This window comes from Pinus tabuliformis, chromosome 6 (genome assembly GCF_031772625.1).
Source record: "Pinus tabuliformis cultivar Carrire ecotype Pingquan chromosome 6, CPIR1, whole genome shotgun sequence".
Classification (NCBI taxonomy): Eukaryota; Viridiplantae; Streptophyta; class Pinopsida; order Pinales; family Pinaceae; genus Pinus; species Pinus tabuliformis.
This window is the reverse complement of record NC_142292.1, coordinates 821,701,734-821,716,689: the sequence shown is the minus strand read 5'-3', so window position 1 is coordinate 821,716,689 and position 14,956 is coordinate 821,701,734. Positions and strand designations below refer to the sequence as shown.

Below are 14,956 nucleotides of genomic sequence, written 5' to 3'. Positions count from 1 at the left end.
GTGATCATAATCTTCTGGAACATTGTTCGGTCCACTCCCTGCTGAATAAGCTGCAACGCTTGTGCATTCTTCTTCTTGTCTATCTTCGATTGAAAAAATCATCTTTCTCCAAAAATACCTTTTTGAAAAAACCCTAAATTATTCCTTTGTAAAACTCCTTTTCAAAAAAATACCATTTTATTAAGGTTTTTATTTAAAAAAAATAATTCTTTAAAAACCCTTTTAAATTTATATATAAAAAAACTCTTTAAATTCGTTTTTATAAACGAATTAATCACTCCAACCTTTATATAGAGTCGGGACTTGGTGCACGTCTCTTGTAAATCTGTTGTTTTTCGCTTTTTGTAATCTCGCTCTAATACGGTAAAAAAAATAGATTTTTCGCTTTTTTAATCTCGCTCTATTACGGTAAAAAAATAGATTTTTCTTTTTACATGGATTATTGTAAATTTGTTGTCTTTCTCTTTTTGTAATCTCGTTCTAATATCAATTTGTTGGAAAGTCCGAAGAGACAAAGCATGAATTAACACATAAAAAGAGTTGTTGCTCTTCTATTGATCACACAAAACATGATACTTACAATGAACTCGTGAATATTTATCATTTTCGACTAGCGACTCTCTTGACATGCATGCACATTCAACCACATATCTATATCTTCACTGGGACTTGAGTCAACGCTCAAACACTCAATTACCTTGGCTTGACTCAACACTCATACACTCAATTACTCAATTGCTCATTGCACTCAGTCTATCACTTAACTAGACTTGACTCAACATTCAAACACTCAATCGCTCAATTAACTAAATCTATGTTTAACTAACTCCTCAAGCAAAAGTAATTATCTTATAAAAAAAAAAAAAAAACCAAATTCAATCTCCAAACCGCATGGTGGCCCACCCGTAACAACTCGTCAAGCAAAAGTAATTATCTTATTAAAAAAAAAAAAAACAAATTCAATCTCCAAACCGCATGGTGGCCCACCCGTAACAATTATTTCCCCTCTTCAACCCCGTGTCATTAACAAATTTAGAAGCATAAGAACAAAAATCAGAGAGAGTCAGCAAAAGTAACATAAACATATGAATCTAAAAGGTTTGCGTCGCTGCATCATTAGTCCAGCCAAATTTAGAAGCATAAAAACCAAAAACAGAAATAGAGTCAGCGAAGGTATAACATATATCGATATATATGAAAGTTCTGCATCGCTTTGGAGAACGACAAGGACAGGTATGAGGAACACGTGGAAGGAAAAAAATACAATTGCTCAAGGAAACTGTGCAATAAGACCTCAAATTTAATGGCTCAATAACCTCAAATTTCATCACCCAATAATCTCTCAAATAAATAGTAACTAATATTTAATTAGTATTTTTTTAAACTTTCGTTTAGAAAGTGGATATGTCTAAATTCATACGCGAGTTACGTGGGCAAGCGATGGCTATAGTTTGTGTCTGAGAGACTAATAAGAGTTTCTGGTGACTTTGAATTTTGGTAAATTGTTGAAATTTTAATGGAGTTATTATAATTTTATTTATGGTTTGATCTATTAATAAATTATTAGTAAATTTAAAATAAACCAAATTTTATAATTTCCATAGCGGTAAAAAATATTATTATCTGATACACACTGGATGAAATTTATTAAATGAATAGAAAATTTATATTTTGTATTGACATTTACGCAGATTAAATGTTTATATTTTATTACATTGCTTCATAACCTTAAAAATATGAGAAACTTTATTTATAGTTCCAGAAAGCAGGTTGAATGAGCCAACTAAGTATGGCTGCACTAGTTTATTTATTTTCAAAAATTGAGATAAAATAATAATAAAAATAGTATTAGCTAGCAGTTATGTAATTTTCAGTAATTCACATAACCAATTTCAATTTCAGTACCTCCACCTTTTGCTTCAACGGAAATTTCATTTGATTTCACTTTATTGGACATCCGTCTACATAATGGCAGCAAACATCGTGAAGTAGAGTGCAAAGCACAGTGACAGCGACGGATTTATTGCTCCCAACCATTTCATTGAAGGATCCAAAACATATTGCTTCCTCCAATTTTGCAATATTATTATTAACACCAATTATTTGGGAGTTATTTCATATAATATGGGTTATAAAGGTCAATTGAATGGAATCAGCTATATCACTAGTCAAAGTTGACGACTGAACTGTAGGTAGCACCCGCTTGCCAATTCTGGGGAACGACATTAGTTGCAGTCACAGTTTTTCCAGTGGAAAGAGTTTGCAAACGAAAAGAGAAGGGAGGCTGCAGAGCAAACCCGGGTCTCAAAGCCCAATTTGCACCCCACGTTTGTTGCATCGGCAGCCATGAATTAGACTTTGCCTGCACACAACAACAAACGGTGATATTATTTACGATAGTATCAACGAAGATATTATTTTAAATTTTGTAGGGAAGATTACAAATTTTAAACTATTTTTTCAGTAGAGGTACATAAAAATAGAAACTTGATGATAACATATCATAGTAATGAAACATTTTATAACGTATCATTTTGATGATAACATATCATAGTAACGAAACATATCATATTTTTTTTTAATGAAGGAATAGCGGTACTACATATGTTCTTTTTTGAGATATCTTTCTCATATATTTAATGAAAGTTTACTTTTTACCCATTTTAATTATATTATTTTATGTATGAATATTAAAGTCATATTTGGAATATGGAAAGGAAAGCAGATTGTATTTTCTGCGCCAATTTGATGTTTGAATATTTTTTGTTTAAACTTTAATTTTGTTCTATATAAAAGTTTTTCAAAAATTATTTGAAAAAATATATAAAAGTGAAATTTTGTAATTTAAAAATAAACAAATTATATTTCTTTTCCCAAGGAAAAACAAAAAAAACTTCCTCTTCCTTTACCTGCTGTAGATAAACTGCTCCAATATCATCATCTCCTTCTTCATATATAATAAGAACTTCAAACCAATATTCACTGGAACCCTGGTTAACCTGGAACGCAATATTCATCCCGGGATACTCGCAAGGCACCCTGTGTTAGTGACATGTCAATTAGTACAACATCTTAAATTATAAAGGAGCTCCCAATCGTGTTTCACTGCTCTGCTCTGAGTTTCTTGAGTGCAATAAATACGTTACCGTCTGAACAAAAGAGACACCGTTCCAGCGTTACGGAGATCCCCAGCTCTTGTAGGATCAGATGCCATGTCTCCAAAGGCAGTACCACTGAGATCAAAGTGTGTTTCGCCAGGGCTTCTGTCAGTAATCACCACAGTCACTCCTGTTTCTGAACACAAACTATTACCTGTGCACTTCACCTGATTACACCAACATACACAACATCAGGAAGGAACATTTTCTGGCCATAAAAAGCATCCTCCCAACATCCAATTAGCTAATAATATGAATTAAAAAGCATACCTGATAGCAAGCTCCGCAGCCCTTTCCTTCTTTGAATAAGTCTGAACTCCCTGCAGCTACTTTTGATTGGAAAGGTGTCTGTTTCACTAGGCTCTTATATCCGCATGCACCTCCTGTAATTACAAAAGCCAGGCTTGAAAACTATATCCCCATTCAAACATTACATGATTATATCCTCAATTTCCAAAGCGCTATGCATGTGAAAAAGGCTTTATCTATATTTTATTATGTTATCTAAAAAGGTTTAATCAATGTCGTCCTTACCGTCGCTTCCATATCCATTTGCATCTCCGTACCATGTACCCGTGGCTGGCTGCCAATTCGTCTCCGCTTCTGTTAAGTTGACTGCCTTTCTCAGAGGGACATGTCCCGCAGCAGCAGCAGCTGCTTCAGCTACAGCTACAGAGCATAGCATCACACATGAAGTTGTAAAGGCTACGAAATAAGCGAAAGAAATTAGTCTCGCCATCTTCTTCTTTTCTGTGCTTTCGAAGTACTCAAGGTTTCGCCAACTGAAATCAATTCAATTACTTCTGTCAGAATTTGCAAGAAGAGACGTATTTTATAAGGACTTGGAACTGGTTGGTGCATTGTTTTCAACCCTGAAATCCAGCTATGTTCTCATAAAACTTTCAGTGAAGTCAGGGGAAAAGAAGCGCACCAGAAAGCCCATAAATCCTTCTATCGAGGGAAGACTATCGTGGATGGTTATATTCGTTGGGAGTTATGACAGTTTTGCTCCTGTATATCGGGAACTTATGATCGTGAGTGGCTGAAAGTAAAGAATAAGCATCGCATATAACCAGTAATCTATGGGTGAGAACAAGCTGACGTTGAATTTCGAGCCATAAAAACGATGTTTTCGTGAATTTGCAGAGGGTAGTGCTAACGACAAGCTCGTGTTATTGAAGCATAGTTTTCAACTGCATGGATTAATGGTGGAAAGGATCGTGATTTTGGAAATGATCATGATTCTTAAAGGAATTAGGGGACACTTGAGGAAGTTATTGTGAAATTGATTCATTCTTATGAGAAGTCAAGGAGGATGCAGAACATTAGTAAGGTTGGAAATGGAAAGACAAATCTAAAGGTAAATGGTAGCGCAAAAGAATAAGGCCTTAGGATGCAAGTGAGAAGGAAAATGTGAACCCTACAATAATTTTAGTGGGTCACAAAATGAAGGGAAATACAATAAAGGTGATGATACATGATAGTTGTAGTGTTGGAGATGTGGTAAGGAGCATATTAAGAGGGATTTTCCATAGAATCGAGGTGGTAGGCCTCAGATTTACAATGCACAAGAATTGCAGACATTTGGGGTGTAGGGTAGATCATTCCATGTATTTATGCAGAATTGGATAACAAGCAAGCAGAGGCAACTGCTATCAAGATGGACATTAATATTTGTGATCAAGTTGTTTCCATTTTGATTGAACTTGGATCTAACTATAGTTATGTTAGTTCTGACATGGTGGATAAGTGTGGTTTGAATAAGGAAGTGCATGTAGAATCTTGGTTAGTGTAGTTGGATACATTTACAAAGAAGAGAGTATCATTGGGTAAGTGCTTGTGCATTCAAGTTGAATTGTATGGCTACTTCGGCACATTTGAATGTATTTTCATTGGGATCATATAGTATTCTTTTGGGTATGGACTTTGTATCTTCACAGGACGCAAGTGGATTGTTATGACAAGGCTAATGAGTGTTTGGATGACTATGGAGAACAAACTATCTTGCAGGGTAAGAAAAAGGAAACATCAATTATAATGGTGATAGCTATATAGGAAAAGTGCAGTCACAAAAAAGGTTGTGTGTTATTTGCAGTTCATATTTCTAAAGGTAAATCTAAGGATGTTGATGATGTAGAGGTATTGAGTAGGTACCTGATATTACAATAGTTTCAAGGTGTGTTTCTAGTAGATATTTCAAAGTTTCCATTGTGGATTTCTCCATTGAGTTGGTACCACGGGAAGAACTAGCATCTAAGGCACCAAATAAGATGAGCACACCATAGTTAGTAGAGCTGAAGTTACAATTGACGGAAATGCTTGACAAGGTATACATTAGGCCAGGTTTATCCCCTTGGGGTGCACCAATATTATTTGTGAAGAAGAAGGATGGTGCTCCCAAGCTAGGCATTGATTACAAGCAGTTGAACAAGGTGACCATCAAGAACAAGTATCTGTTACCGAGGATTGACAACTTGTTTGCTCAGTTAAAGGGAGTAGTAGTGTTCTTGAAGATTGATCTGAGATCAAGATACCATTAGGTACGCATCAAGGAAGAGGAAATATACAAGACTTCTTTCTAGGACCAAGTATGGGGATTCTGAGGTTTTTGTAGACATTTGGTTTAACTAATGCTCCAGCTACCTTTATGTGCTTGATGAATAGTTTATTGCATCCTTATTTGGACAAGTTGTTATTATATTCATTGATGACATCTTGATATATTCTAAAAATGAGGAAGATCATGCTGAGCACTTAGCAGCAGTGTCGAGATTATTGAGATAGCATCATTCGTGTGCCAAGCTTAGAAAATGTAGTTTCCTTTAGATAGAGCTACATTACTTGGGACATGTTGTTTCCAAGGAAAGCATAACAGTGGATCCAAAGAAGATAAGAGCTATCATGGACTGGGAAACTCCTAGAAATGTGGCTAAGGTAAGGTCATTTATGGGTCTAGAAGGTTATTATAGGAGGTTCATTAGGAAATTCTCTCTCATTGCATGTCTTATTATGTAACTACATAGGTAAGGTAAAAAAGTTTAATGGATAGAGGAATGTGCAACAAGTTTTCAATAGCTGAAGCAGTTGTTGACGAATGCTCCAGTGTTAAACGTTGCAGATCGAAACAAGGAGTTTGTGGTGTGCAAAGATGTTTTTAAGAGAGGACTTGGTGGAGTCCTTATGATGGAAGGGCATATATTATGCTATGAGACACAGAAATTGATAAGCATGAGAAGAATTATCCAACACATGATCTTGAGTTGACAAAGATCATCCATGGATTGAAGTTGTGGATGCATCATCTTCCTAGCAAGAGGTTTGCATTGATGAGTGATCATAGTGGATTGAGATACTTGTTTGACCAATCAAATCTGAATGGTAGGAAAGCTATATGGTTTTCCATGATTAGTGACTTTTACTTTGAGATAAGGTAAATCATGTAGCATATATGAGTTCTTATGGGACAGACTTATAGGATTGGATCTTACAGCAAGGAAAATAGGATGGTAGGTACATGGAGATTATGCATAGGCTAAAACAGGGTATAGGTAGTGAGGATGTGGATTATCGTCTTACAACAGATCGTTTGGTCAGATTTAGGAACAAGATATATGTGTCAAATGATAGTGAGATCAAGAAGACTATCTTGTAAGAGTTTCATGCAAAACCATATTCAGGTCACCTAGGATACTCGAAGACATTTGATAGTAGTGAAGAATTTTTATCATTGGTCGAATCTAAAGAAGGATGTGGCAGAGGTTGTGGATAGATGTTTGGACTATCAACACGTGAAAGATGAATGGAAGCACCTAGTTGGAATACTATAGTCGATTCTGATTCGAGAGTGGAATTGGGAGGTCATTTCCATGGATTTCATTAGAGTTTTTCTGAGGACATCTAGACAACATGATTCCATCATTGTTGTGGTAGACATGTTGACTAAGGTAGCACACTTCATTCCAATAAAATTTATGTATTCAACTAGTGATGTGGCATAGGTATTCATTAGAGATGTAGAGAGCTACATGGTGTTCCAAGGAAGATTATGTCAAATAAGGATGTTGTGTTCACTTCCAATTTTTGGAAGGAGCTTTTTGCAGGTTTGGGGACAAAGTTATCCTTCAACACAACTTATCATCCAAAAAAATATGGGTAGATAGAGAGGGTAAACAAGATATTGGAGGACATGTTAAGGATGTATGTGATGCATCAGTAAACGATATGGGAGGAGTACATTCAATTGGTTGAGTTTTATTAGAATAATGGTTATCATGAGTCAATAAGAATGAGTCTGTTTGAGGAACTATATGGGAGGAGTTGTAATACTACCATCAGTTGATGTAATCCGTTCGCAGAGATGGAACAAGAATTTTAGGTAGTCAAAAAGAATTTGAAGGGAGCACAGGATAGGTAGAAAAATTATGCATATCAAAACAGGTTGTTTAAGGAGTTTCAGGTTGGGGAACAGGTATATTTGTGCATCCAGCCCAAGGATATCTCCTTGAGAATCATATCATGTTTCAAGATAACACCTCGGTTTTTTGGACCCTTCAAGGTTCTTGAAAAGGTTGGACCAGTAGCCTATCGACTTGCACTGCCTCTGACAGTGAAATTCCATGTTCTTTTCCATGTTTCATTTCTTAAGAAGTATGTCAAAGATGTTGATCATGTGATTGACTGGTTTGTATTGCAGGTGGAGCCAAATGGAGAATTCCAGCTAAAAACCCTGTATATATTGCAAAGAAAGATGATCATGCTCCAGAATCGAGCAATCTGGAGCTTTTAACCCTGTACATAAATTAACTACATATGAATTCTAAAACACATAAAATAAAAATTGCGAGAGCATAACACATAAAAACACATATACACAGGTATTTTCCCCTGGATCCCAAAACTAGGACTACCAGCTTGATTTTTCATTATGTTCCTTTCAATGTTATAATACATATTTATACATGTCGAAGCATCCAATACCATGGACCGAAAACCATCGTGTCCAAAACCATGTGCGAAAATCATGCACAAAAGCATAGGTGGGTCCACCCAACCTAACATAGGTTCTAAAACCAAAATTTTCTGGGGCACTACCGAAGACCCCATACAGTGGGGTTACCTACACCCCTTAAACCCCTTGTGACCCCCTCGCTACGCAATCGGCGCAATGAATGGGGGGGCTCTGCCCCCCCTCTAACCACCTGGTTAACTACGTTGGCTAGTTGTGGAAAGAATATAACACAACCCAACATTCTCCCACTTGTTGTTTTCTTTCCACAGGGGGCCATAAGAGAGTTTAGTCATTTATCCATCGCTACAATGCCCATCATTTCTCTACATGAAGAGAACTTCTCAAAGCTCACAAATTTTGTCAATGCATTTGCAGTATTCTTCAAAGTGTCCACCTTTACCAGCAACACCTTTTTTTCTTCTATCATATCCCTCAAAAAGTGATACTGAACATCAATGTGCTTTGTCTTTAAATGATATGCAGGGTTCTTTGCCAAGAAAATTTCACTTTGGTTGTCATAGTCTTTCGTTATAGCTCCCTGTACTAATCCCATACTTGAACACAATCTCTCGAACCAAATTGCTTCCTTGCTTCCATTAGTGGCTACCATGTATTTTGCTTCTGTAGTTGATAGTGCCACTACAGATTGTTTCTTACTCATCCAACTGACTGCACCTCCAAATAGGTTAAACACATACCTATTTGTAGATCTTCTCTGGTCTAGATCTCCAGCCCAGTCTGCACCAACAAAGCCATGAATATCCAACACTCTGTCCAATCGTGGTCTTCCTTGGTAGCACAAACCATAATCACTAGTGCCACGGAAATACCCGAAAACCCGCTTCACTATTGTCCAATGCTCCTTTCTTCGTTTTGACATAAACCTGCTCAATACTCCCACTTCATATGCAATGTATGGTCTAGTACAGACCATTGCATACATCAGGATACCGATTGCACTTGCAAATGGAACATGGGACATATCCTCTTCCTCTTCTTGTGTCTTGGGACACTGTTCATCAGATAACTTTACACCTACAAGAATATGAACCTTCACCGATTTACTATCTTGCACATTAAATCTCTTCAATATTGTCTCGACATACTTCCTCTAGTTTAACCAGAGCTTCCTCTTTGCCCGATCTCTTTTAATTTCCATGCCCAAAATATAGTTGACAGCACCAAGATCTTTCATGTCGAACTTGGAGGAAAATTTTGTCTTCAAATCCTGGATAGTTTCTTTGTCATTTCAAACGAGTAACATATCATCCATATACAAGACCAAATATATAACACGGTCACCAATTAATTTAAAATACACACAATGATCTTCTTTACTTTTGGTGAAGAAAAGTCCCCATATAAATGTATCAAATTTCTAATACCACATCCTTGGTGACAGTTTTAACCCGTACATAGAATTCTTTAACTTTCATACCAGTTATTTCTTACCCTTCACCGCAAAGCCTTCAGGTTTCTTCATGTAGATTTCCTCTTCCAGATCCCCATGAAGAAATGATGTCTTCACATCCATCTGTTCTACCTCAAAATCAAAAGCAGCAGCAATAGATAAAAGTAATCTAATAGAAGTTACCTTGGCAACAGGAGAAAAAATATCGCCAAAAACAATTCCTGGCACCTGGGAATAACCTTTTGCTACCAATTGAGATTTTTATTTCTCCACCTTTCCTTCTGCATTTGTATTCTTCTTGAACACCCATTTGATTCCAATGGGTTTCCTTCCAACCCGCAACTCCACTAGATCCCAAGCCGCATTTTTGTGCAAAGATGCCATTTCATCAACCATGGCCTCTTTCCAGAGTTTTCCATCCTCTGAATCTACTACTTCCTTCATAGTTTTGGGATCATCATCAATAATAGATAAAGCAAAATTTTAACAGAAAGTAGATGGACTATACCTTTTTGGCTGCCTTCTTTCTCGAAATGATCTTCTCACACCCGAAGTTTGTGGCTCTTCATCTTCTAATTCCTCCTCTGTTGTAGAGTCTAATTCTTCCTCCTTTAGCTCAAACTTTATCTTCTCAGGCTCCTTTGGTTGGACTTCATGTTTAATAACATCTTTCACCTCTCTGAACACCACATCTCGGTTGTACACAACCTTCCTGTTTACTGTGCTCCAAAGCTTATAACCCTTTAAACCATCCTAATACCCAATAAAGATGCACTTTTCAGATTTACTATCCAACTTGGTTCGTTTCTCCTTTGGAACATGTACATATGCATCACATCCAAATACTATCAGATGTGAAAGAGAGAGTTTCTTACCAATCCATACCTCTTGTGGAGTTTTATGCTCTAATACTGATGAAGGTGATCTGTTGATCAAGTAACATGTTGTCTCCACTGCCTCTGCCCAGAATTCCTGTCCTAACCCGGCACCACTAAGCATGCTTCTTTCCCTTTCCATTAACGTCTAGTTCATTCTTTTTGCAACTCCATTTTGCTGAGGTGTATATGGAGTAGTCTTCTGCCATGCTATACCACACTTCTTAGAGAATTCTTCAAATTCCTTACTACAAAACTCTCCACCATTATCTGTCCTTAGCACCTTCATCTTCTTCTTTGTCTGTTTTTTCCACCAGAGCTTTGAATTCTTTAAACTTGTCAAATACTTCATATTTATTCTTAAAGAAATATATCCATGTATTCCTTTAGAAGTCATCTATAAATTATACATAGTACACAGAATTAACCCAGTGATGGAACCTTCACAGGTCCAAACACATCACTATGCACAAGCTCTAATATATGTTTCACCCTCTTAGCACCAGAGGGGAAACTCACCCGATTTTGGTTCCCATATACACAATTTTCACAAAAATCAAAATCTAGATAGCTATTACTCATACCTTCTACCATACCTTTACCATGAAGTATTTGAAGGCCCTTCTCTCCAAAATGTCCAAGCCTTTGATGCCACAGCATGATCTTCTCTCTAGAGACCACTAGATTTTCTGCTCCACTTTCAAGAAACACAACACTGTTGCATGCATCCACAACCGTTCTATCTTGCAGCTTGTACAGAGTTCCAATCCAAACTCCTCACATCAATATCAGTGCTCCATGAACCATCTTGCAGGCATCCTTCTTGAACACTGTTTTTACACCTGCATCATCCAACTTGCTTACAGAAATCAGATTTGTGGCCAATGCAAGAATATGCAGAACAATCAGAAGTGTTCTAACCCTTCCACCTTGCAACTTCAACTTTACTTTTCCATGACCAATGATTCTTGCCTTCCTATCATCCCCTAAGAAGACATCACCACGATCGTATTTCTCATACTCACAGAACCACTCTCTATGGGGAGTGAAGTGAAAGGATGTACCTGAGTCAATCAACCATGCCTCATGATCTACATGTGTACTTGAAGAAGCCAAGTACACATCCCCACCTTCATCTTGGGTGGTTTTTGCCTCTGCAGAAGGAGTATCATCAGATCCCTTTCCTTTATCAAGAGCTTTAGATTTATAGTCCCTTTTGTAGTGCCCTTCCTTTCTGCACTTCCAGCACACCACCTTTACAGGTTTTTTTGGAGATTTAGATCTCCCTTTAGATTTAGATCTCCCACTTGATGACTTATTTTTGTTTATGTTCTGGGACTGTCCTCGTACAAATAAGGCATCACCATTCTAGCTCTCCATATTTTTCCATCTCATCTCCTCTGTCAGCAAGGATGAGACTATTTCATCAAACTGCAAGGTAGTTGCAATGCTACCTATTGCAATAACCAGATTATGCCACGAATCTGGTAGAGAACATAACAAATTGATGCACTTATCTTCATTTGAAATTTTAATATCAACAGATGCTAACTGACTTACCACAGTATTAAATGCATTCAGATACTCTGTCACCGAGTCTCCATCTTTCATCCTCAAGTTATACAACTTTTTTTGCAGGAACAGTTTATTCACTAGAGACTTAGATTGGTACAAAGTTCGTAACTTGTCCCACAAGGCCTTTGTCGTAGCTTCCCTTGATACATTCAACAATACTGGGTTTGAGACACACAATCGTATTGTGCTCTTTTCCTTCCAATCTAAATTCTTCCATTCTTCATCAGACACTCCCGTTGGTTTATACCTGGATCTACCGTGATCCACTGATCTTTATCCACCAACAAATCCTCCAACTTGACTTTACACAACTCAAAACTCTGACCATTAAATTTCTTGATCTCTATCTTTCCACTGCTCACTATCTTATTTCACCACCAGAATCGATCTCATAGATCTCCCACTGAACAGGGTGTACCATAGGCCCGAGCGAAACCCCTTAGCAGCAAAGGAGTCCCCTTGAAGCCAAAACAACTCCAATACCAAATGTAGGTTTTAACCCCATACAGAAATTACCTGCATACAAATTCTAAAACACATAAAATAAAAAATGCAAGGCTCCTTCAAATGTTATAATTATAATACATATTTATATATTCCGAAGCATCCAATACCATGGAACGAAAACCATCACCTTCAAAACCATGTGAGAAAATCATGCACAAAACCATAGGTGGGTCCGCCCAACCTAACATAGGTTCCAAAACTAAAATTTTCTGGGGCACTACCCCAGACCCCATCAAGTGGGATTACCTGCACCCCTCAAAACCCTTATGACCCCCCTGCTATGCAATCTGCACAATGAAGAGGGGGGGGGGGGGTGGGGTGGGAGCGGGGGCTCTGCCCCCCCTCTAACCCCCCAGTTAACTACGTGGGCTAGTCGTGGAAAGAATATAACACAATCCAACACCATCTAGAAGGTTAAAGTGCAGTGGAGGCACTTTGGGCTCGATGAAGCTACATGGGACATGGTGGATCATATGCGGGATATGTATCCTTCTCTATTCATTGGTTAAGAGAATTTTTTTGGTATGTGTTTTGGTGTGATGTTTTTGGTATGTGCACATATGTATATGGATGTAAATACCACCATGAGTTGTGTTATAAAGCTCTAATAAGCGGTACGAGTGTCATGTTGTTATGTTATTATGTTGTTATGTGTCATGTTGGTTTGCTTCTCAGCAACTTGATCATTGTAAATACTGCATCAAGCTAAGTTATAAAGCTCCATGGGTAGTAGGTTTTTCTTTCAGCTGTCTTGTTGTTTGTAGGTGTCATTAAACATAGAGGACAATGTTCCCCCAAGGGGGAGGGTTTTGTAACAAATTTAGTGGAATTTGTTGGGTGTGTGTTATATTCTTTCCATTTATACCCCACGAGCAGGGGCCTAGAACTCCCCTGTACATTGCATCGGGCACAACAAGGGGTTCACGAGGGGGTGACAACCCCCCTGTCGGGGGGTGTGATGGCGGCGACAACGCCGCATGGAAATTTTTTTTTGGACCCTATATTAGGTGGGTAGACATACCCATGGTTTTGTGCATGGTTTTCATAGATGGTTTTGGGAATTATGATTTTCTGCCCATGGTATTTTGTAGATCCAGACAAGGGAACTACAATTATATTCTAATCTAGGGTTAATGGATTGGGGTTTATGGATGCTTCGACATGCATATATATGAATTGTAAGATTTAAAGGAATATACTGAAAAATCAATCTGGTATTCCTGGTTTCGGGATTTAGGGGAAAATCTGTGTATATCTATTTTATGTTTAATGCTCTCGCCATTGTTTATTTTTTAGAATTTGTATGCAGGTAATTTTTGTATGGGGTTATAACCTACAAAAATTACATGAAACAAAAATTAATAAAGGAAAAATAATAACCATGGTTGTGGGACACTTATTCCAAGATGAATGTTGCGAAAAACATCCAAGTGTAGGTGTTCATTTGGATTATTTTGGCTAAGGAAATTTCCAAAGGCAATGGCAAAGGCTTCAGTAAGACAAAGTGATATTAATGGAAAATTTATTTATGAAAATAATGGAAACTAGGAGAAAAGGAAGGTGAAATGTCACAGGTTGCATGTGAAGAGGAAAATGAAGGAAAATAATCGAAAATTGAAGAAAACAGAGGCCTCATTAATAAAAATTTTCATGAGGATTAGTTTGTAACCTTTTCCAAGTTTAACCTTTTATCAATTTAGTTTTCGAGCTCTCTCTATTCTCTCTCTCGCTCTCACTCTTCAACACTTAGAACATTCCTGGATCAAGAAAAGCAAAGAGGTAAAGAGGAAGCAAAGATCAAGAAAGCAAGAGTAGGATAAAGTAGCTACAATGGGATTATTTGTAGGTATTGATTTACATGTGTGATTTTATTACTAGCTTTGGAATGCATGGTTATGCATGTATGTTCTTGGTTCTCTTTTCATCATTGGCATGGGTTTTTCTAGGTGTGGAAGTGGTCGTTAGCCTTGCATTGCCATTTTTGGATAGCCATGGTGTGATGGGGTTCTAATGTTTTGGTTGAGTTGGATTATCAGATGGATTTCAAACTAAGTGAGGTGGTCTCTGAAAGAAAGAACACATGTCCTAGTGATCCTTGAATTAGACTCTGTATTGCGGTAAAGAATTGGCCTAGTAACCCCTAAACCAGACTGTGGGTTTTTGTAAAGTTATCTTTTGTGTTACCTCGGTGGACCTAAGAATCCTCCATTGGTGAATAGTGGGATATACGGTAAATCCTAGAAGTGGGTACCCTCAGTTAGGCCTAGGAATCCTTGGCCAGTGAATGGCACGATATACAGTAAATCCTGGAGCATGGATTTCTGATTAGGCCTAGGGATCCTTTACCATTGTATGGTGGGATGTATGGTAAAGAATAGAGACTAGGATATAACAAAATTCCATATGGTGTAGGTGGACAAAT

The 14,956-nt window shown here is 37.4% G+C and overlaps 1 protein-coding gene across 1 annotated transcript; it reads right to left on the bottom strand.

Moving 5' to 3' along the window:
- Positions 1 to 2,164: 2,164 nt before the first annotated feature.
- On the bottom strand, positions 2,165 to 3,897 carry LOC149261358 (expansin-B3-like). The gene is made up of 5 exons (XM_089368653.1): positions 3,693 to 3,897; positions 3,429 to 3,541; positions 3,147 to 3,325; positions 2,910 to 3,039; positions 2,165 to 2,362 (listed from the first exon to the last, which is right to left on the bottom strand). The coding sequence occupies exons 1-5, from the start codon at positions 3,895 to 3,897 to the stop codon at positions 2,165 to 2,167; spliced, it is 825 nt and encodes a 274-aa protein (XP_089224779.1).
- Between the last annotated feature and the right edge of the window lie 11,059 nt (positions 3,898 to 14,956).